The 23,171-nt window shown below is 40.8% G+C and overlaps 1 protein-coding gene across 2 annotated transcripts; it reads left to right on the top strand.

Annotated features, from left to right (window-relative positions):
* The first annotated feature begins 638 nt into the window (after positions 1 to 638).
* Positions 639 to 22,685, top strand: LOC121872275 (calcium-activated chloride channel regulator 4-like). Of its 2 annotated transcripts, none has more exons than XM_042374948.1 (20): positions 639 to 720; positions 1,136 to 1,332; positions 3,362 to 3,499; positions 3,816 to 3,972; positions 5,115 to 5,298; positions 7,317 to 7,464; positions 9,879 to 9,997; positions 10,216 to 10,413; positions 10,930 to 11,062; positions 12,691 to 12,821; positions 14,119 to 14,275; positions 15,347 to 15,568; positions 15,988 to 16,104; positions 16,269 to 16,369; positions 16,767 to 16,917; positions 17,558 to 17,642; positions 18,811 to 18,914; positions 19,584 to 19,740; positions 20,410 to 20,644; positions 21,068 to 22,685. In XM_042374948.1, exons 2-20 carry the CDS (start codon positions 1,156 to 1,158, stop codon positions 21,198 to 21,200), a joined length of 2,847 nt encoding a protein of 948 aa, XP_042230882.1. In that variant the 5' UTR covers positions 639 to 720; positions 1,136 to 1,155; the 3' UTR covers positions 21,201 to 22,685. The 2 variants fall into 2 exon arrangements, with proteins under 2 accessions (XP_042230882.1, XP_042230881.1); XM_042374947.1 differs by having other exon boundaries at positions 9,876 to 9,997.
* Positions 22,686 to 23,171: the final 486 nt, after the last annotated feature.

The raw sequence follows: 23,171 nt of genomic DNA, 5'->3' as shown, positions 1-23,171 counted from the left end.
GCCCTGGTTCTTTGGACTGAATTCTTGTTGACATACTTGTGTGATAGTGTGAGTCCATTTTTCCTTGCATCCTGGGACAGCCAAGCAGTCTTAGCAAAAAGGTTAACAGTATCATTGTGTACAATACCAACGTGAGGTAGAATCTGCAAGACATGTATGACAACAAAGTTCTCACAAGCTAAACCAAAGACATTTAGGTTTCGTGAAGAAGGAGTTTTGGCTCTTTTGTTCCTTTATCATTTTTGACAGAATTATTGAAGCTGTATACTAGGGTTATTTGGCAGTTCTAATGTTTAGTTTCTTCAGCTACTACAGTATGAATGTATAAATCAAGCTGTTTCTGCATTTGCCAGAGCACAATCAACTTGACCATTACGAAAGAGACACATTGTTTATAGAGGCCCTCGTGTGATAACATTCAGATTTAGTTTACTGGTTTATCTTTAAGAACTTGCCATTTTAATGACACTCAAAGATGGAAAAGTTAAAGTGGGTGGGAAGAGACATTAAATTTCCTCACTAATGATTCATGGTTTTGTCTATGCTGGCCACTTTGCCTTTCGGTTATTTTGGCCGCTTGGGTCATTTTGATGTTACCCGATTTGGGAGTGCACTAATACTGGTGCAGGATGCACCGACCGTGTCTGGGCTGGGTACTTCATTTCGACAACAGATGCTAGAGGGGTTAGACGTCACTGTTGAACATCTCTACCGTACACAGTAAGTCAGTTCCTGCTAAATATATTACTGTTACTCTACATCTACATAGAAATGATAGTTTCCTTTTAGAAATGCAGAATAGCTGTAGTACTTCTGTTTAGGTTAAGTTAGGTATGGTTCTTATAAAAGAAGAATATTTCTAAGAATATTTTTGTTAGATCAAAAACAAACTTAGTGGACACATGGAATTTAGTGTTGCCTACCAGACATAAATACATGTAATAGTAAAAAAAATCTGTATCATGCAAATCGTATTCCTCAAGCATTGTAACTTCACAAGGTAAGAAAGATTCTACTTTCTGGTGAAACTTTTCCACAAGTTGGTGCTTAGAGCGCACTGCAGTTGTCTTGTTTGGCTGATCCCGGGGAATTATATTTGCTCTCCCTGCAACTGATACATGTAAGTCTTCCTCAGATCATTTTGATGAGTGAGACATGAGGCTCAACATGAGGGTGATGTTAACCGCCCTGCTGCTGCTGGGGCTGTGGGGCAGGGGGCCAGGGGCTGCCTCCAAGGTCGAGTTGATCAACAACGGTTATGAGGATGTTGTGATCGGTATCTCACCAGAGATTGATGAGAGTCAGGGGCAAGCCATCATCACAGCTCTCAAGGTAAGGTTTCTCTACCTCCTCCCTACCCCCCTTACCCCAACTCTCCTTCCCTACCCCCACCATCCTCCCCCCACCTCACCATCCTCCCCTTACCCCCCACCATCCTCCCCCTTACTCCCCACCATCCTCCCCCTACCCCACCCATCCTCCCCCACTCCCCCACCATCCTCCCCCTACTCCCCCACCATCCTCCCCCCCACTCCCCACCCATCCTCCTTACCCCACCATCCTCCCACCTCTTACCCTATCCCTTTCCTTCCCTTCCCTCCCTCCTCCTTCCACCTCTTTTGTAACATTAGTGTAATTATGTTTTATCCTTATGACTCCCAGGATATATTATACCCCCGATATATTATGACCCCGATATATTATGACCCCCGATATATTATGACCCCTGATATATTACACCCCGATATATTAGACTTCGATATATTAAGTAATTCCCCGGGATATAATATGACCCCGATAGTTATGGCACCCGATATTATAAGTACCCGATATACAGGCACCGGATATATTATCACCCCCGGGAGATAGACCCCTGACATAATAATATGACCCCTGATATATTATGACCGGATATATTATGACCCCGATATATTATGACCCCCTGATATAATATGACCCCGATATATTATGGCACCCGATATATGGTGGCACCCGATGAGACAGACCCTCGATATAATAATATGACCCCCGGGATATATTATGACCCCGATATAATAATATGACCCCCGGGATATAAATAAGGGCACCCGATATGCATTATGGCACCCGATATATTATGGCACCCGGGATATATTATGGCACCCGATATATTATGCGCACCCGGGATATATTATCACCCCCGATATTACCCCTGGGATATAATATGACCCCGATATATATTATGGCACCTGATATATTATGACCCCCGGGATATATTATGACCCCTGGATATATTATGACCCCCTGGATACATGACTCCCCGGATATAGATATGACCCCGATAGGTCTTGCGGCACCCGATATTATGCACCCGGGATATATTATCACCCCCGGATATTATCACCCCCGGGATATATTATGACCCCGGGATATAATATGACCCCCGGGATATATTATGGCACCCGGGATATATTATGGCACCCGGGATATATTATCACCCCCGGGATATATTATGACCCCGGGATATAATATGACCCCCGGGATATATTATGGCACCCGGGATATATTATGGCACCCGGGATATATTATCACCCCCGGGATATATTATCACCCCCGGGATATGTTATCACCCCCGGGATATATTATGACGCTATCATTCTGCCAAATTCTAAAATAGATATGCTAGGCCTCACCATTTCCTCTAATATGTCATGGAAGCCACACATCCTCAACATTGCTAAAGCTGCCTCCTGAAAGCTGGGAATGCTGTACAGATGCCGTATCTACTTCACTCCTGAGCAGTTGCTTCAAGTACATAAGGGATTCATTCGTCCTAACTTGGAGTACTGCTCTCATATCTGGGGTGGCTCTTCTTCTGTCCATCTCTTAGATAGGGTGGAATCAAAGGCATTTCGTCTTATTAACTCTCCTCCTTTAGTTGATAATCTCTCTTCCCTTTCTCTTCGCCGCAATTTGCCTCACTCTCTCTCTTTTACAGGTACTTTAACGGGCAATGTTCGGTGGATTTGGCATCCCGTGTACCGCCGGCCAGGCCGTGGGCTCGTAACACTCGTCTTGCCTGCGGTGCCCACCATTTCTCTGTGGATGTCGGTCACACTAGAATAACCCGTTATTGTACATCCTTCTTTCCTCACACAACCAAACTGTGGAATGGTCTGCCTTCTTCTGTGTTTCCATACTCATACATCTGTCTCACTTTAAAAAGCTGGTTTTCCGGCATCTTCGTGGTGTAGATTAATATACCGGTAACCTCTTATTTTTTCGCCCCGTTTTGGGTCGATGATCTGTGCCCGGGTGGGCTATTCCCCGTAAAAAAAGTAAAAAATAATGTTTATATTAAATAGTGTAAATTTTATTTCAGAAAATGCTGATTGAAGCCTCAGGACATTTATTTACAGCAACTCGCAGAAGGGCATTCTTTAGACGAGTGAAAATACTAATACCACAGTCCTGGACCAATACACCCTTCAACCAGACTGCCACCACAGAAAGATTCAAAGTAAGGTGAACATTATATTTCATGTTGCAACAGATACTTTTATATTTTTCTTCAGACATTTTTTTTCAGTGGCAATAGTTTGCAAAATGTTTAATCATTACTAATATGAGTACTGTAATAGAAGCTCATGTTGTTGTCTTATTGTCTACATTAACAGTATGAAACCATAGTTGGGTAGGTATGAGAGGAAACATTCTTGAGGGTTTGGTATTGACAAGCCAGATAAAATCTTGATTATACTCTATGTTTTTTTGTTTTCAGAAACCAATATAACTGCAGCACAGTACATTATATTTATTTTTTGTCTTCAACACAGGACAGCGAGATTCAGGTCAAACATCAGAACTTTGCTTATGGAAACCAACCATACACAGAGCAGCCAGAGGGCTGTGAAAAAGCTGGAACCTTCATCCACCTCACCCCGGAGTACCTTACTACTAGCAACTATACTACTGGCCACTGGGACCATCCAGGTCAGGCACGAGTTAACTGTACTGTAGTCTCTTACTAAACTCTTTCTTTCATAACAATCAATAATAATTATATAATTGATCATATGATACAGTATTAGTTTACCATCCTTGTAAACTGACTACTGTACAGTATTTTAGAGAGGTGATGTATTGTAGTATTCTGTACCAAAAAACTTGTTCTGTATCCAGACAATATCCATCCCAAGAAGTGAGATTTATGGTGGGGTTTATCTAATAACTTGTCTGAGTTATCTCTAAGAAGCCATGCTGTGGGCTGTTCTTGAAGTTCATACAGATCTTCAAGTAGAACTTATTTTTTCCTGAATAACTTAGCACTGTCACCCAACATTTCTCAAGAGACACAACAGTGGTCTAAGAACACTGCTTGTCACAGGCACACATGACTATTGTTCACTCTGCATTGTTTATAATCATAAGGAAAGTCACAGATCTGTGATAGGGCATTTTCCTTTATCTTGTATCAATTCAATTTGATTTTCAGTCTTACTTTTTACTTTTACTTTTATCCTCTTCACCATTGATCGGCTCGTTGTATGAGATACAAGACAAATGCCTGGGATATTTAATAAATATAACGTCAATATTGCCACCACGTTGTAGGATTTGTGACCATACCTCCATTACTTCCTGCAGGAGAGTCCATACATGAACAGTTTGTATGATGGCTTTCCTTCTCAAGGTTGATCCATCGAGATGGCATCACATACGATGCTCTCTAGATTATTACACACTATGCAGGTCAATTTACTCACAGGCCTGTAATTATCCATATAGTGGTGATCAGTCTATTTGAATACTGGACTAACATATAGTAAACTCTCCCATTGACCCCCTTGTTATAATGCTTCCTATCTACAATATTTCACTTAGCGATGGGTTTTCAGGAACTTAACCCCATCATTTATCGAGGTTTGCCTGTACTAGTTTAGCTATAGCAAAAAAAATAGTTCAGTATAATACAACATATGAGTAGATGTTCTAATCACATGTAGGTATCTAACAATTACTAATGCAGCCAAATTTGTCTGACAGTTCCAATCCACTTTGTGTTTTGAAGAACTGATATTTTATACAGTAGGCAATAAAGATCCTCAAATCTCACATAGTGAATTCCCTGACAGGTAAGTCCCTGGTGCCTCTGTGGGCTAAGTTACGTTGGGGAGTGTTTGACGAATTTGGATTTCCCAGTCAAACCAGTCCAGAATTTCGTTTCTTCTATGAACCGAAGACAAATAATAACAAAGGGGAAACTGACACCACCCTTCCAAACTACTGTGCTAATGAAGCTCTCAAAGGTGAAGAAAGGTAAGTAGTACTTAGTGTGCTGAACTAAATCCCAAATTGTGTTATGGTTGACGGAAAAAAAGCATTGTTTTATTGGCTATTGGTATTAAATAGTTTTACTGCTCTTGTACAGTATCATATTGTATGTCTCAGCTAACATAAGATCTCTGTACAGTATCATGTTGTGTGTCTCAGCTAACATAAGATCTCTGTACAGTATCATGTTGTGTGTCTCAGCTAACATAAGATCTCTGTACAGTATCATGTTGTGTGTCTCAGCTAACATAAGATCTCTGTACAGTATCATGTTGTGTGTCTCAGCTAATATAAGATCTCTGTACAGTATCATGTTGTATGTCTCAGCTAACATAAGATCTCTGTACAGTATCATGTTGTGTGTCTCAGCTAACATAAGATCTCTGTACAGTATCATGTTGTGTGTCTCAGCTAACATAAGATCTCTGTACAGTATCATGTTGTGTGTCTCAGCTAACATAAGATCTCTGTACAATATCATGTGTGTGTCTCAGCTAACATAAGATCTCTGTACAGTATCATGTTGTGTGTCTCAGCTAACATAAGATCTCTGTACAGTATCATGTTGTGTGTCTCAGCTAACATAAGATCTCTGTACAGTATCATGTTGTATGTCTCAGCTAACATAAGATCTCTGTACAGTATCATGTTGTATGTCTCAGCTAACATAAGATCTCTGTACAGTATCATGTTGTATGTCTCAGCTAACATAAGATCTCTGTACAGTATCATGTTGTATGTCTCAGCTAACATAAGATCTCTGTACAGTATCATGTTGTATGTCTCAGCTAACATAAGATCTCTGTACAGTATCATGTTGTATGTCTCAGCTAACATAAGATCTCTGTACAGTATCATGTTGTATGTCTCAGCTAACATAAGATCTCTGCTCCTGCTGCTCGGAATCGAGTATGATGATCATCCAGCTATGATACAATGATATGAGTTATTAGAGATGCCACCTACTGTACAGTATATTGGTGAGTTCTGAGGTGACAAAAGAGGCCGATACGGGACCGGCAGGGTCGATCACAGATTTTGCACATTTGGTGGGCTACATCTAGTGCGGGAAGGGTGGCAGCAACGTCTTTCCGGCGTTGGCGCTTGTCTGCCTCGTTATGCAGTCGAGCTAACTCGAAAGTATTGACACCTTCTTGTGTGGTGCTCCTCCAAGCGTTACAGTGTGGAGTAATCGTCTCCCTGGTGAGGGGGTCGAGTTGGCACTTTTCAGGTTTGTCTTAAGATTATCCTTATACCTTTCCAGTTGCCCGCCAGCGTTACGTTTACTATTCGTTAGGTGACTGTAAAGTAGCTACTTTGGCAGTCTTCTGTCACCCTACGGGTAGCATGGCCAGTCCAGCGCAGTTGTTCATGGATAATGGTAGTCTTGATGCTTCTACAGTTGGTATCAGCAAGAATACTGCCATTTGTTTTCTTGTCTCCCCAGCAAACTCGGAGGATGGAACGTAGACTACGTTGGTGAAAGTTTTCAGGTCCCTAGATATGCCTCCTGTATGTGACCCATGTCTCGCTGCCATATAGCAGGGTGGGGAGAACCACTGCTTGATAAACTATAGCTATAAAACGCGCTATAGCAGGAGAAGTCTTAGGCCAGCGGTGGTAGCTGAAAGCGAGAGGGAGCAAGCAGTGCTTGCACCTTAACACTAACATAATGCTGCCACACAAGATGCATTTCACCACCCTGTGTTCAAACACACACACACACACTCGTATTTAAGACACACAGTTCTCGGAAGTCAGTGTTGTTGTCAAGTTACGGTACAAATGACGGGGTTATTGTATTTTCAGTCAAAAATTATAAATTTATAAATCTTATACTTTAATGTTTGTTCAATTATTTTTTTCATTACATTACATTAACCTTTATTTAGTTTTTACTCATGATATTATTTACTGGGTTTTTTTTTCAGGATTAAATTTGTGACCAGACCTACACTTATTATTTACTACAGTGGTACATATTTTTTCATGGTTTATTTCAGGACATTAAAGCCAAGACTCGAGGGTGAAGATGTTGAGGACTGGTGTTTGGAGGACAAGACATCCACTGATGACTGTAGATTCTATCCTTCTAACATCCAGACTGCCAGTACTTCCATTATGTCGTACCCCTTCGTTAAGAGTGTCAGTGTGAGTACCTGGGTCATCACTGTACCTGGTGACTTCATCATTAGTGGTAGTGTACCTGGGTCATCACTGTACCTGGTGACTTCATCATTAGTGGTAGTGTACCTGGGTCATCACTGTACCTGGTGACTTCATCATTAGTGGTAGTGTACCTGGGTCATTACTGTACCTGGTGACTTCATCATTAGTGGTAGTGTACCTGGGTCATCACTGTACCTGGTGACTTCATCATTAGTGGTAGTGTACCTGGGTCATCACTGTACCTGGTGACTTCATCATTAGTGGTAGTGTACCTAGGTCATCACTATACCTGGTGACTTCATCATTAGTGGTAGTGTACCTGGGTCATCACTGTACCTGGTGACTTCATCATTAGTGGTAGTGTACCTGGGTCATCACTGTACCTGGTGACTTCATCATTAGTGGTAGTGTACCTGAGTCATCACTATACCTGGTGACTTCATCATTAGTGGTAGTGTACCTGGGTCATTACTATACCTGGTGACTTCATCATTAGTGGTAGTGTACCTGAGTCATCACTATACCTGGTGACTTCATCATTAGTGGTAGTGTACCTGGGTCATTACTATACCTGGCTCGTCATGGGATCCTCCTCAGTAGACAGTTTACATATCCAACATTCATGGTTTTGTGCTTTTAGCTTTTACTTGTTTAAAACTGCTCCTGTGGCTCTAGTGGTCAACAGCTTCGTCAAGATGATTATATCACCTGGGTCGTTTACCTGTGGTATTGTACACCACTGTCTGGGTTATCAGGCAGTCCACATAAACCAAGGTTTTCATCCTAAGTATAAATTTTGTTGCCTTCATCCAAATATTTTAATTGCATGGATGTCTGGTCACACCTGGGCCTCGTATAACCACCTCAAGTTTACCAAGACTCCGATCATCACATAACCATTCGTGTGATCAAGTTTACCAAGCCTCCGATCATCACATAACCATTCGTGTGATCAAGTTTACCAAGCCTCCGATCATCACATAACCATTCGTGTGATCAAGTTTACCAAGACTCCGATCATCACATAACCATTCGTGTGATCAAGTTTACCAAGACTCCGATCATCACATAACCATTCGTGTGATCAAGTTTACCAAGACTCCGATCATCACATAACCATTCGTGTGATCAAGTTTACCAAGCCTCCGATCATCACATAACATTCGTGTGATCAAGTTTACCAAGACTCCGATCATCACAACCATTCGTGTGATCAAGTTTACCAAGCTCCGATCATCACATAACCATTCGTGTGATCAAGTTTACCAAGCCTCCGATCATCACATAACCATTCGTGTGATCAAGTTTACCAAGCCTCCGATCATCACATAACCATTCGTGTGATCAAGTTTACCAAGCCTCCGATCCTCACATAACCATTCGTGTGATCAAGTTTACCAAGACTCCGATCCTCACATAACCATTCGTGTGTCAGAGTTGGAAGAGAATTGGTTTCCTGTGCTTGTCCTGGTTTTTGCAGTCATCTTATGTGGATTATTTAAGATCGGCTTCAATTTTCCAAGTTTAATGTTTCAGAGATTCCCATAGAGATTCATTTTACAATTTTTATGTGACTTGAAACACTTCATATATTTTTTATTTAGAATCAGATTGTAGATCATTCTAGGTGTGAGGAATCTTCTAGTTTATCAGCAAGCATAACTAATCTGTGCAATAGTGGCTTATAAAAAAATATTAGATATTTATTTAGTATAAAGATCAACTATTCCTAGGGGCGAAAATTATATTGTTTACCCTAAGAGCTGTGGGTAGAGGTCCGTCAGTGTCCAGAATAACAACTGTGAGACTCGGGATCTAATGATGTCTGTATCCTGTTGTTGGTGTGACGTCCTCTGTGAGCTCTGAGACACACTAACACTGGCAGAGTCTAACACTAACCAACTCAGATCCTAGAATGCAGCAGGAAGTGCCTTGAACTCAGCAGATTAGCAACAGGAATATTAAATGCTTGCAACCTGATGTGGACGAGGTGCGTGTGTGGTGCTCTGCCTTCATGACTCGAAAACCTTCTATAATACTGTGCTTCTAATTCCCATTTTTCAGAAGAACAGTTTCAGTGGGGACACAGGTTAGTTCCTGGCCACTAAGGTCAAGGGTTACTTGAGGTCACAACCCACACAATTAATGAATCTCACTCAATACTGTACTGTGTACTGAGCTGAGCTATGAAATGGGATTTCTGGTTCAATCCTCCATTTTGATATATTCCAAATGGGACACTGTCAGGCATTGTATGTTGGTTTCTAGTCAATATTTGTCTTGCATCAATGCCATGTTTGATCGGCACTCCAGTTTTTTGTATTTGTTGTTATACATTAGTGCCATTAATGATTGGCACAGTGCTGACTTAATATAAGTAATTTTTTGTCCAGCAGATTGTAGAGTTCTGCGACGCAAATACACACCGATATGATGCTCCCAACAAGCAAAATAAGTTCTGTAAAATGTCTGTGTGGGATGTGATGCTGAAACACAGTGACTTCCGTGACAACCAGTAAGTCTCTTGTTAGTTTTCTATGTTGAACTACTCTATAGGGAATTAAAGGAAGAAATTGCTGAAAACCACAATATATTGGACATCCTGTTACCACAACAGGCTGAAGTTACTAGTACTGTACAGCATAAGAATGTGAGGGCTGGTCAGAGATGGTGACGTTAACAGAGGAACCCACATTTACCTTACATTAACTGTTGTATTATGTGTGTTAACAGGAACCCTATACGTACAACTCCCATAGATGACACACAAGTCATAGTGGTTCAGGAGGTGGACCCCAGCTTTGCTATCGTCATGGACGTCTCATCCAGCATGACAACTAACAATCGTTATAAGAACCTTCAAACAAGAGTGAAGGCATTCTTGCTGCATAAGTTGCCTGCTAACAGCTCCGTGTCTCTTATAAAATTTGGGTATGTATTTTACGTTTATATATATGAAGTTAATTCATAAATTATGTTAGTTTTCGGATCTCACTATACCTAAGGAGAGACATTGACTACTTCAAAATATTGCCAAAACTGTAGTAAATGTTCTTTTGTCTTCATTTTTGGGAAAGGTAGTTAGGTTGGAATGTTCCTTGATCATTCACGTTGTAGAGAAGATACTGTAGAGAAGTGTGAAGTTGTGAAAGACTGGATCAAGATAAAGTGGTGCACAGACCACTGTCCTCACTTACAGGTTTGCCCAGCGCTTCTACGGTGGAGACCGCCATTAGTGTAACTAAAACCATAAAAAATTAAGTCAAGAAAATTTTTAATATCATAGAAATTACAACAATCCTTACAAGATGCAAGTTCAGTCAGTTCCAGAGAGAGAGAGAATTAGAGGGGGATTCTTATTATGAAATATAGTTTAATTCCACAAAATATTTACATATCAGTTACTCAGTGAAAGACAGATTATAAATGTTGGTTCTTCCCCCATAGGAGTACAGCCACAGTGTTAGCTGACCTTGCCAAGGTCACGGACGAGAATTCAAGAAAAAACCTGGTGGCCCTGGTCGACACCACCCCTAGTGGAGGCACCAGTATTGGCTCTGGCCTCAAGAAGGCCCTTGAGGTAGATGATATTACACTGTCATCTCTGTAGAGGAATTCTGTACCATCAACACCCTTGAAGGCCAGATTGGGGGAGGTGTTGGTGGCAGCTTGTCTCACAACATTATCCTGGGTTCAGTACCTGTTCTGGTTCAGTTGTGAGAAGACTGTTATCTAGGATGACCCTCACTATCAAACTAAAGGTTTCCTCTAGCTACTCTGTTTCCGAATGGCTACTAAGCTGATAAAAGGTGAAATAATACATTATTGAGTCCCCTGTAAAACATGAGATGTTTTAATGATGCAAAATGTAGCATTCTGTTATTCAAAGTGTAAAGAACATAACTAGTGTGTGATACGAGTCTCCACTCACTCCCAGGGTTTGGAGAGACACCAACCAACATACTAATAATCACCAGTTATGGTGAGGCTCTCAAATTGTTTTCTACCTACAGTACAATACAGTACATTACCTGTACTGACAAAAATTGGGAATGTAGTTTGAATTTAAAATACAAGAAGTTACACAAATCAGTCTAAAAAATTCAGGATGTGATCACACCACACCATCTGGTGTTAGCCAAACGGACGTCCCTGTAGTGAAGGAGTTAGTGGAGATAGTTAGTGATACTCTTGATAACCTGGCTATAAATTGTCTGCCTAAACACCGAGGTAAATATGACAAGAAAATGAAAAGTCAATAAAGGAACTTGAAACTGAAGATCCCAGATGATTATGAGAAGGTGAATCTTGCTAATAACCTGGTGGCCTTACACAAAGGTTCTGCACATACCGTTACTTAGATGGTCCATGTTTGGGTTCTAAGTTACATGAAAGACTGCCAAGTAATTGAGAAAGTCCAAATGAGGGCCACCACACTGGTGCTGGCCCTCATACACTCACTTACCAAGAGAGACTGTCGAACATCTTGAACATGCTAATTTATAGTATAGTATAGTACAGTACAGTATAGTATAGTATAGTATAGTATAGTATAGTATAGTATAGTATAGTACAGGCTGGGTGATTTAATAGAAGTTATAAGTACCTCAAAGGACATTACAGAACTCAGTCATGTGTTTAAATCTGGAACTGGAGGAGGCCCGTCCCACTAGGGGTTACGGACTCAAGTTAAAGAAGTCATAATTACAGTAAATTGTCAGAGCTAACTTTTTGGAGTAGCAGTTGTTTGTTTTTTAAATAACGTCTGAGAGAATGTTGTGGTGGCACCAACTCTGGCACATGTTCAGGTATATTCAGGAGCCCATATATGCCTGAAAATTTTGTAAGCTAAAGAGTGATTAAGAGGATAAGTAAGTAAAATCTTTTTCATGTTCTATCCTTGGACAAAATGTTGAGAAAGTGCTTTACAGTACAGTACTGAGTGGGGTGAATAGCAATGACAGAGGAAGAGAAAGTGTTAGGCTTTGACTTAAAGGAGACAGATTAGGTGTTGAGGAAAGGAGTGTGGGAGAGAAGGTTTCTTTTGATGTTCAAAGTTGTAAAATAACTCTGGTGTTTGCTGTAGACTGTGGGTCGCCATTTTGTATTTTTTTTTAAAGAATTAAACTAACATTAACTGTTTGACAACTAGATAAATAAAAAGAGTACTGTGGTATCTAACTTTTGCTGTTTCTTGCCTCTGAACAGGTGCTGAAGAATCAGAGAAATAAGCACATTTTCCTCATCACTGATGGAGAAGAGAACACCTCCCCCTTGATTAATGAAGTTTGGCAGGATATGATTCAGGCCAACGTGTGCATCATGACAGTGGCCTTAGGGTGAGTTAAGTTGTTTCTTCTCTAGTTTACTGTCCCCCGCCGTCCCGAGAGGCAGACATAGAAATTAATTATTTGTATCCGTACATTTAGAAATTCTTAACCTGAGGACACAGCGATAGATTTCAACCAAATCTGGTTTGTTTGGGCATCACAATCTTCAATGGAGGTCAGTAGGCAGCATTCACTGTCATCATCGTCCAGAATTATGGAAGTTTGGAGTTTACTGAGACAGAGTTGACTTACAGTGGCAACCTTGTCATCAGGTGTGGTAGAGGGAACATGACTCTGTGTGTGGGTAAGTGTTGTGGTTGTCATGACCTGTGTGGTGGGTCTCTCAGATGTATTCAATAGGAATTATTTTCCCAGTTTATTTTTGAGGGAGTATTTTGCTCTCTTGTTCCCCGGTATATACAGAACATAACACAACTTGGATCTGTTGGATTGTTATCATGTATATTCTCTTACAAAGTGGTTTTAATGTATTGTTAATTTCACACTCCAACAAGTTATAAGTAATTTACAATCTATAATTTACCTGATGGAGACCTGCATGCCATGTCACCAGGCTAACTCAGCCAGCTTGGACAATGGCCTTAAAGCGGTGTAGATGATGTGGATTTATACAAGTGAGTCGTGTTAACATTCATCATAGCTTATAAGCTGTTTCCACCTTGTGGGTTGGTGGTAGGACGGGTTCCAGCCGTGGGTTGGTGGTAGGACGGGGTTCCAGCCGTGGGTTGGTGGTAGGACGGGGTTCCAGCCGTGGGTTGGTGGTAGGACGGGTTCCAGCCGTGGGTTGGTGGTAGGACGGGGTTCCAGCCGTGGGTTGGTGGTAGGACGGGGTTCCAGCCGTGGGTTGGTGGTAGGACGGGGTTCCAGCCGTGGGTTGGTGGTAGGACGGGTTCCAGCCGTGGGTTGGTGGTAGGACGGGGTTCCAGCCGTGGGTTGGTGGTAGGACGGGGTTCCAGCCGTGGGTTGGTGGTAGGACGGGGTTCCAGCCGTAAAACTTTGCTTCAATAAGCCTGTTGGTTTTGTCCAACAGCGGCCATCAAATAATAATGGCTAACCCACATAAGCATGGAAAATGGTTGTAACGATGGGGATCATGGTAATGATGACAAATGTTAAACTATGGGCCTCATTGTTGCCTCACTTGCATGCTTTCCCCAAAATGTGGCACAAAAACATTTATCAGTAAAGGAAAAAGTTTACTTAATTAATACCAGAAGAAACGTGATAAAGTTTTCCTTACAGTGAAAATTAATTGCATGTTGATAAAGCTGACTGTACTGTACAGGAAGTCTGCTGACGACAAAATTGAGAAACTGGCAACTGAAACAGGGGGCAAGGCACTAACTGTTAGGGACGATGATCAAATCAATATGTTGGATAAGGCCCTTGTGTCCACACTCACCCGCTTCCCAGCCAAGGCTGCACAGTTCACTCGCTTTGAAGTAAGTGTTTATACAGTACTCTATGTGTCTAGTGTTTTATAATACCAGGTACAGATGATTCTCTTATATTTAATACAGGCATTCTCCAATTTATGAAAGGGTTCCATTAATGAAAAACGTTTCATAAATCTGAGCACATTTACCCATAAACTTCCATTATAAAGGTGCAATACAGTCCTGGTGAAGCCCCTTAGACACACACACACACACACACACACACACACACACACACACACACACACCACCTTACATGTCTTATTTCTTTTATAACAAGAAATGGAGTATAGTACAGTACAGTACAGTGCTATACTGTCTTCACATTCAGTACAGTCCACACATGCACCTCTGATCACCCTTGAGTTCCACCTGGGTAACCCTGGAGAGACTATTACCCACAGTATTGTCCCTTGAGTTCCACCTGGGTAACCCTGGAGAGACTATTACCCACAGTATTGTCCCTTGAGTTCCACCTGGGTAACCCTGGAGAGACTATTACCCACAGTATTGTCTCTTTATAATAAATATAATAGTTATCATATTATTATTATTAAACATAGACTAATGTTATCATGGTATGGCGATGTTTCTTCTCACTTCTCTCCTGCCTGTGTTTCTCAGGTGGTGTAGAGCCAATGCACAGTACCTCCCTATGAATGGGCTGATATATTCATTACATTTAATTGATATTTTCTTCCTACACCATACTGGACAAAACTTAGTTTGTAGAATAAGAAGTGGTGACATTCTAGGGAGCCAGAGATATGCTAAACTGGCAAGACATTCAGCATTGCCAAGGTCTGTAGGGGCACAGTGTAAAAAAATTAAATGCATAATATAAGTACTGATGCTGGAATGGCAACAGTGTTTTCTTTCTATTATGCAATATAGTTACAGTATTCTGATGGTACAGAATAAAATAATACTTCTATGTAAAACTTTATACTGTATTACAGAATGATATAATTAACATACTTGCTAATTGTAAAACTTTTGATGAAGATTGTTAGTGAGACTTCTGAGGCCGGGACAACTCTCTGGCAGCTGGTTTACATAATGGCATAAATATTTCAGTTCTATGACTCCCTCAAAATTAACACCGAGAAATTGGAAGTGAAAGATTCTTTCATAGTTGACAAAAGTATTGGGAAGAACCTGATCTTCCACCTGGAGACAGACAATGTGGATCATGTAGATGGATCACCCAAGATAAGAGACCCAGATGGCATAGAAACTAATATCAACGATTTTAACAGTCAGGCCTCAATGTGGACCATCTCTTTCCCTATGGCAAAGGTAAGTGAACGGTGTGTTTGTGTAATAATAATAATAATAATAATAATAATAATAATAATTAAGGGTTTATTGAAGGACCATGGCATCCTGAAGGTTGAAAAAATACAGTTGCATAATGGGGGAATGGGTCTCTTGATTTACAAATAATATACAAGTAACGTAAGTGATACAAATATGATATATAATGACTAGGTGTGGTTGTTGTGTTGGCGACAGCTTCTACACCTTAAACAAATTCACGCCTAGGTGGCCCTTGGGCCGGCCTTCCTCGTTACATGAGGGGCAACCATTATAATGTAGTTGGTAACTGTACAATAGTTGATATGGTTGGTTAAAGCAATAAATCTGTGATATATATCAGCATAAACAAAGCAGTTCACCTGGTAATTATTTTTTTTCATCTTTGTACCACTAATTAGATAGGAGTATGGAAATGGAGTGTTGCACTGACTGGAAGCTCATCAAACTGGGTTAAGGCTTTTGCCACCAGCCAGACGCGGGACACAGCTACAATGCCCATTATTACCGAGACCTGGGTAAGATAATTCTCCCTGCAATAAAAATCATGTTCTCATTTACCACAGATGACAAATGGCTGTGTTCATGGTGATGACTAATTACATCTATATATAAAAGACAGGAAAATGCTAGACTGTATAATGTACATTAAATTTTCAGAGTTTGTTGTGTTTGCTTCCAGAGTACTAATGGAAGTGTTGGAAGGAGTAAACGAGAAATCCGCATACGAATCTACTGTAAAGTAACTCAAAGGGAGAATCCCGTCCTATGGGCTGCGGTCAAGTAAGACATCTGTTATAACTTGTTTCCAACTATCCCATCATGTTTGGCTATGGTAGGATAGGTTTTGGTTAGGTTTGGTTTAAGTTAGCTTAGTTTTGGTTAGGTTAGGTTAGGCTAGGGGATCACTTTCCATAACCAGTTATTTCCAAGTGCACAGAGCCTTTACTACCAACAGGACAACTTAACTCAACAGTAACACATAGTGACATAGCCTAAGACTGTAATGGTCATGTGTGTAGTCTAATAGTCATGTGTGTAGTCTAATAATAGTCATGTGTGTAATTCTAATAATGGTCATGTGCGTAGTCTAATAATGGTCATGTGTGTAGTCTAATAATAGTCATGTGTGTAGTCTAATAGTCATGTGTGTAGTCTAATAATGGTTACATCTGTTAAGGGGAATAGTGACGGGACCTGACAACACCCCCCCTGATATATATGACCTCAAGGATACTGGACAGACACCCGACACCATGGAGAACGACGGTATCTACAGCAGTTACTTGACTAAATTCCCCAGCACTGGTCGCTACTCCTTAGACTGTGAAGTAAGTCTTGCTCCCTGTGAAGTAGATAAGTTTTACACCATTGATGACTCTCAGTGTAGTTGTGTCCTCAGAAGCCAGTGTGAAGGTGATAATAAAGTGATAAAAGAAAGAGTTTACTGTGTAAGGGCCCGACTTTTCTTACTTTATACTATCCTTCAGACTAATATTGAATATAAGATAATCATAAGCAAAGTTTGATTGAGATTTTGATATCCTAAAGAAGGGTTCAGATATGTATCTAATTATCCATTATATTTGGTTATTTTACCTACAAATTAACTACCCGAACCTAATCTCCCCAAATAATGTAAGGTTGGATAATCTTTAGGTGAGTAAGCTGTTGAGGTGATCGTGGCCAATAATAATCAGGCCTTGTATGTACTGTAACTGGGGATAAACTCGATGACATTTTGTGAGTCTGTTATAATAATCGGTTCGTGATGATCAATTAGAAAACAGATAAATTAATGAAGTTCAATAGATTGACTAAAATTGGCTTTTATATAGGATACTGCTACATTATCCAATCACAAAACTGAATGTCATATTGCTGGGCGAGACTGAGTGGTGTGACGTACATAATAAGTAAGGTACAGTACAGTACAGTATTGATGAACCTTTATTTGTTAATGTACTGCAGGTGGACAGCACTGAGGATACTGTGGTGCCCGGGCAACCTGTGAGCAACACCCGTAAGCGACGTAACACTCGTGAAGGTCCACTTGGTAAGGAAACACCTGACACACTCTACCAGCCTTGTCATAGATGTTATAATATGATGATTATTTATGTCTCTGGAGGTACTGTAATTATGTTCCCCTAAACCTAAGCCAGGGAGCAATATTTGTTACCCCTCAATCCACCAGCTTATAGTTCTTAGTGTGATAATTTACCTACATTTTCTAATTTTCATTACACTTGCTATATAATGTACGTAACTTTATTGAAAAAATTAAATCACCAGATGAATCTCCACCCCAGATTATGTTGTTGTAGTTCTGGCTACCTGTGGAATCACTAATTAGAGGTGACCTGGAAGTAACATTCATAAATATTTATGGGTTAAGTTTTCAAACCCATATGGTCTTTTCTCCATTTATTAAGAAAATAAACTATTACAAAAAAAATGGGATATCACCATAATTAACACTATGAGCTGTGAGCGCTAATGATGGACGAAGCTTGAGCATGTCCGGCTGCTTAGAGCACACGTCTCAGTGGCTCAGAGACGGGAGTTAACTAGCGATAGCCGTCTACTAAATTGATGACTCTGCTATCAAGGTGTGAGAGAACAACGGGAATACACTGTCATATGTCCACTTGATGACGACTCACGGCTCACAGGAAAGTTACCCTGGGTGATGTAATTATATAAACCTAATGTATGTAACCCACATTTATATAAGCATCCCCTCAAATACTGTTAGAGTCGTTAATCTTTAGGTGAAATAAGCTGGGGAGGAGATTCTGCAGGTGATCTGGTGTAATATATTTTAATATGCCGAATGTGTTATAGTGTTATGGGGTGTGTTATAGTGTTGTGGAGTGTGTTATAGTGTTGTGGAGTGTGTTATAGTGTTGTGGGGTGTGTTATAGTGTTGTGGAGTGTGTTATAGTGTTGTGGGGTGTGTTATAGTGTTGTGGGGTGTGTTATAGTGTTGTGGGGTGTGTTATAGTGTTGTGGAGGTGTGTTATAGTGTTGTGGGTGTGTTATAGTGTTGTGGAGTGTGTTATAGTGTTGTGTGTGTTATAGTGTTATGGGGTGTGTTATAGTGTTGTGAAGTGTGTTATAGTGTTGTGAAGTGTGTTATAGTGTTGTGGAGTGTGTTATAGTGTTGTGGGGTGTGTTATAGTGTTGTGGAGTGTGTTATAGTGTTGTGGGGTGTGTTACAGGTCCTAGCTTAGATCTTTGTTGTGGTACCAACATGCCGTTCGACCCCTCCACCACCTCACCTACTGGGGCCTTCAGAAGGAAAGCAACAGGTGGTGTCATTAAGGTAACTCTTCCAGTTTTTCTCAGGTGTTGGTGTTTTGTTAGCAAAGTTTTTTGATGTTGTAATCTCACGTGTTTCTCTCTCACTCTTGGTTATTATATCATGAATATCATTTATACTCTACAGATCTGTATTAGCAAAACTCTTGGGCCACCATCTAGTGAACTGTGTCCCCGGGGCCTCTGATGTGGGGGGCCCTTAACCCCACACTACTTAATTTTAGCCAATGTGTTATACAGTACCAGTAAAATGCCCTAAAAAGACACTGATGACCCTAGGCCTAGAATATGGGAAATTTATTATAGCCTTAAATCTCTCAGTAAGCAATGCAGGTGCGGATCCAGGAATATCAAAAGGGGGGGTTCAAGAAGTTGTGGGGGTCCCAAGAAGTAGTGGGGGGGGGATCCAAGAAGTAGTGGGTGGAGGAACATGTGGGGGTCCTGTTCAGCCAAGGCACAGTGTACACCCCTGAATCTGGCATTGCTGTATGTACATAAACCTAAGTTAGTTGTATTAAAATACACTAAGTACTGTACTTTAAAAAGGACTTGTGTACTGTATGATCTCAAAACTGCCATTACTTGCATTATGTTACTAGGAGTACCTCGAACACATTCATACCTTACCTCTTTCATCAAGTACTATATAATATTAATTATTGTTTTTGTATAGTTGACAGAGGTGCCCGGCCCTGGTGAAGATATCCTACCACCAGATGAGGTGATGGACTTACAGGTGATATCGATCACTTTGTACACCAACACTCAGCCTGTCACCACCATCACACTCACCTGGAGTACACCCGGAGATGACCTCAACCAGGGAACAGGTATAGAAGAGTCTTCATTAAATTTGCATTGTCATCTTAAGACTAGGTCAGGTTTGGTCAGGTTAGGCTAGGCTAGGGTTGGTTAGGCTAGGCTAGGTTAGGTTAGGCTAGGCTAGGTTAGGTTAGGCTAAGTTAGGTTAGGTTTTCAATGTAACTTACTAGTCTCACTATCCAGGGAGACTAGTGGCAGACTCTAGCTCACTCTCATCTTGTCACAAGGTTGAGGCTCTCAGATCTACAGCACTTTGTTGTATGTTCTCAGAGTGTGATATATATTACGATGCATCAACACTCACAAGGAACACTGTGTTGCTAGAGTCACTACAACCATAACTGTAGGTTATAACAGTCACTACAACCATCACTGTAGGTTATAACAGTCACTACAACCATCAATGTAGGTTATAACAGTCACTACAACCATCACTGTAGGTTATAACAGTCACTACAACCATCACTGTAGGTTATAACAGTCACTACAACCATCACTGTAGGTTATAACAGTCACTACAACCATCACTGTAGGTTATAACAGTCATTACAACCATCACTGTAGGTTATAACAGTCACTACAACCATCACTGTAGGTTATAACAGTCACTACAACCATCACTGTAGGCTATAACAGTCTCCTTAACCACCACCCCCCCCCCCATTGTTTCTTTGCAGTGTCGAATTACATATTCCAATTGAGCTCAAACAAGCAGGACCTGTCAGATAATCCGTCTTCCCACAACCAACTAGACACGGTTCTTCCTGTTACAAAGAGTAGCCTGGAGGACGCTCACATCCTGGTCGAGAGCGGCAATAAAGTCACCTTTGACGTAACCTGTCGGAAAAAACTTGAATTTGAAAGGACATATTATTTGGGACTACAAACGGTGGATGATTCTAACAACATGAGGTCTGCTCCAAGGATTAGTTTTGTTGTGTTTTATGTGTTTGTGTGTGTGTATGTGTGTGTATGTGTGTTTTGTCTGTGTATGTGTGCGTGTGTGTTCTCAGTCTCACATCTATGGATCATGTGACTCCTCTCTGCTATGCTTCATGTAATGTTTGATGATTTGTTTTTTGATTTTACTAAAACATCACCAAAAAATAACCATATTGTAACACTCAAACATTCTGGTCATAAAAATATCTTGTGTATAGTTAAAACTGTAGTTGACTCAGCTTGTACTCCACGTGTATAGTTAAAACTGTAGTTGACTCATCTTCCTGCATTTAATCAATTGTAATTAAAGGATCAATTATTTACTCTAAGGTGTCTTACAATTTGGGACATTTATTTGAGTATACACCATTAATGTCAGTCTTTCTTCCCCAGTGAGATGTCCAATATCGTCCCGTTCACTGTCATGGAGAAACTGGCCATGCCATCGTGGTCTCTTGACAGGTCGAGAGATATTAATAGAGATGTTATTAGGTTTAAGAGAAAGAAGGAGAAAGTAGGACAGTAAGAGACGTGTATTAACCAGCCACAAGTTTCATAATATTAATAAAGGTGAAGGGTGAAGCAGCAAGACCCAGACTGGAGTACAGAGTTACACCTTCCATACTGAATTGATCAAGACTCAAGTTTAATTGAAGAATATAATTTTAAATTCAAGTTTAGTCTGCATGATGATGTACATAAACTCTGCTACAGGTCTAGTGTGATTCCAAACTCATTACTAACACACAAACATGTACCTAAGGACTTTGGGTGTTGGTTTGTGATGATGATGAAGAAAAGTGTTTGTTTTTTCTCTACAGGTGAAGAGAATAAGATAATGCTGAATCGAAATGTATAGAAGAGTAAAATTCAGCATTAATACATCCAATTTATGTCTGGGAAGTACGGTGACACATACAGTGGTTGGTAAGATAATGGAAACAACTTGCTTATACTGTAGTCATCTCATTATACTGTACTATACATGTGCTTTCAAGAATATAAACACACAACTCGGCTCCCGACTACAGCGCCCTCCAGAATATATTGAATAGTCTCCAAAATTGGGCCACCTTCAGTACTTTGGGCCTCAACACACTCCAGGTTGTGGACTCCACCAAGCACCTCGGCATCACTATAGATAACAAATTAAATTGGAAAACACACGTCAGTGAAGTTGTCAAATCCTCCAGTTTTCGTCTCCTCCTCCATCGCCTCAAGTCCCCGAGAGTTTCCATGCCTGGGGTTCTCAGTGTTTATTCAACATTCATACTTCTCAAACTCACCTATACCTCCTCTGCCTGGTCTTTCTCCCTAAATACCACACAATGGAAATACCTAGAAAAAGTGGAGAAAAGGGCAGGCAAATTTATTCTCTCCCCATCCAACTCCACACATCAAGAAGCGCTCAACACACTGACCCTCTCAGCTCTCTCTAATCATCACCACGACTTCATCTACAAATTAGGGGAGAAGTCTGCATCATCCTCGACACCGGCTCCTACTTCGACCCGAGATCCGTCATCTGTGAGTTGCTGCTCGACACCACAACCGCATCCAGCCCATACGAGCACGTACTGATTGCTATAAGAACAGCCCAGTCCCATCCATTGTAAAAATTATCAACAACTCGTCGTCAACCAGTGTGTTCACTCCCTACCAATCTATTTTGCATTATCACTATGTTGAGATGCCCTATAGTATGACCTTCTCCCCACCTTGTTATTATATATCATACTTGTATCACTTGTTACCTGTAGTATATTATTTGAAAATCTATTGACCCATTCCCCAGTTAAGTAACTATATTTGAAACCTTTTGACTGCCATGTTTTTTTTTCGATAAACTGTTTATTATTATTATTATTACATACATGCACTACACATATTTACAGTACTTACTTCTCACCACTCCTGAAATATATCATACTGTACTATTTTTAAGATTATCGACAGCTGATAAACCCCTACCTAATATTCCATTATGTTTTCGATAAATCTATAAAAACCATTTGAAATGTATTAATGCAAATACTACCCATTAGAATATAGAAAATTAATCCATTACTTACTTTACTTTTATCTTCTTCACCACTGATCGGCTCGTTAGCCTCTTGGGCGGTCGGTCACGTCTCTGTCACACACTGTTGGCAAGTACTGGGCATGCACCGGCTCCTGAATGTACCTGAACCTGCTCCAGTGTTGGTCAAGTCTGGTCTTGAAAGAGCTCACACTCGGTGCCGTCACAACACTCTCTGGCAGATTGTTCTAAGAGTTCACAACTCTCACTCCGAAAAAGTTTGCCCTCACCGTTTTCTGGACTTGCGGCTTCTTTAACCTTGAGCTGTGACCCCTTGTGGGGCGAGCGTCCGCCAACTACAAGTAAGGTCACTCGGGGGATCGGTGGTAGAGGCGGTACCGTTCTTGCCTCGCAAGCGAGATGTCACGGGTTAGATTCCCGGGCCGGTGGAAGTTGTTTGGACTTACTTCCTAGCCC

This window comes from Homarus americanus, unplaced genomic scaffold (assembly GCF_018991925.1).
Source record: "Homarus americanus isolate GMGI-L3 unplaced genomic scaffold, GMGI_Hamer_2.0 scaffold5589, whole genome shotgun sequence".
NCBI lineage: Eukaryota > Metazoa > Arthropoda > Malacostraca > Decapoda > Nephropidae > Homarus > Homarus americanus.
The sequence above is the reverse complement of the archived record's forward strand: the minus strand, read 5'-3'. Positions and strand labels throughout refer to the sequence as shown.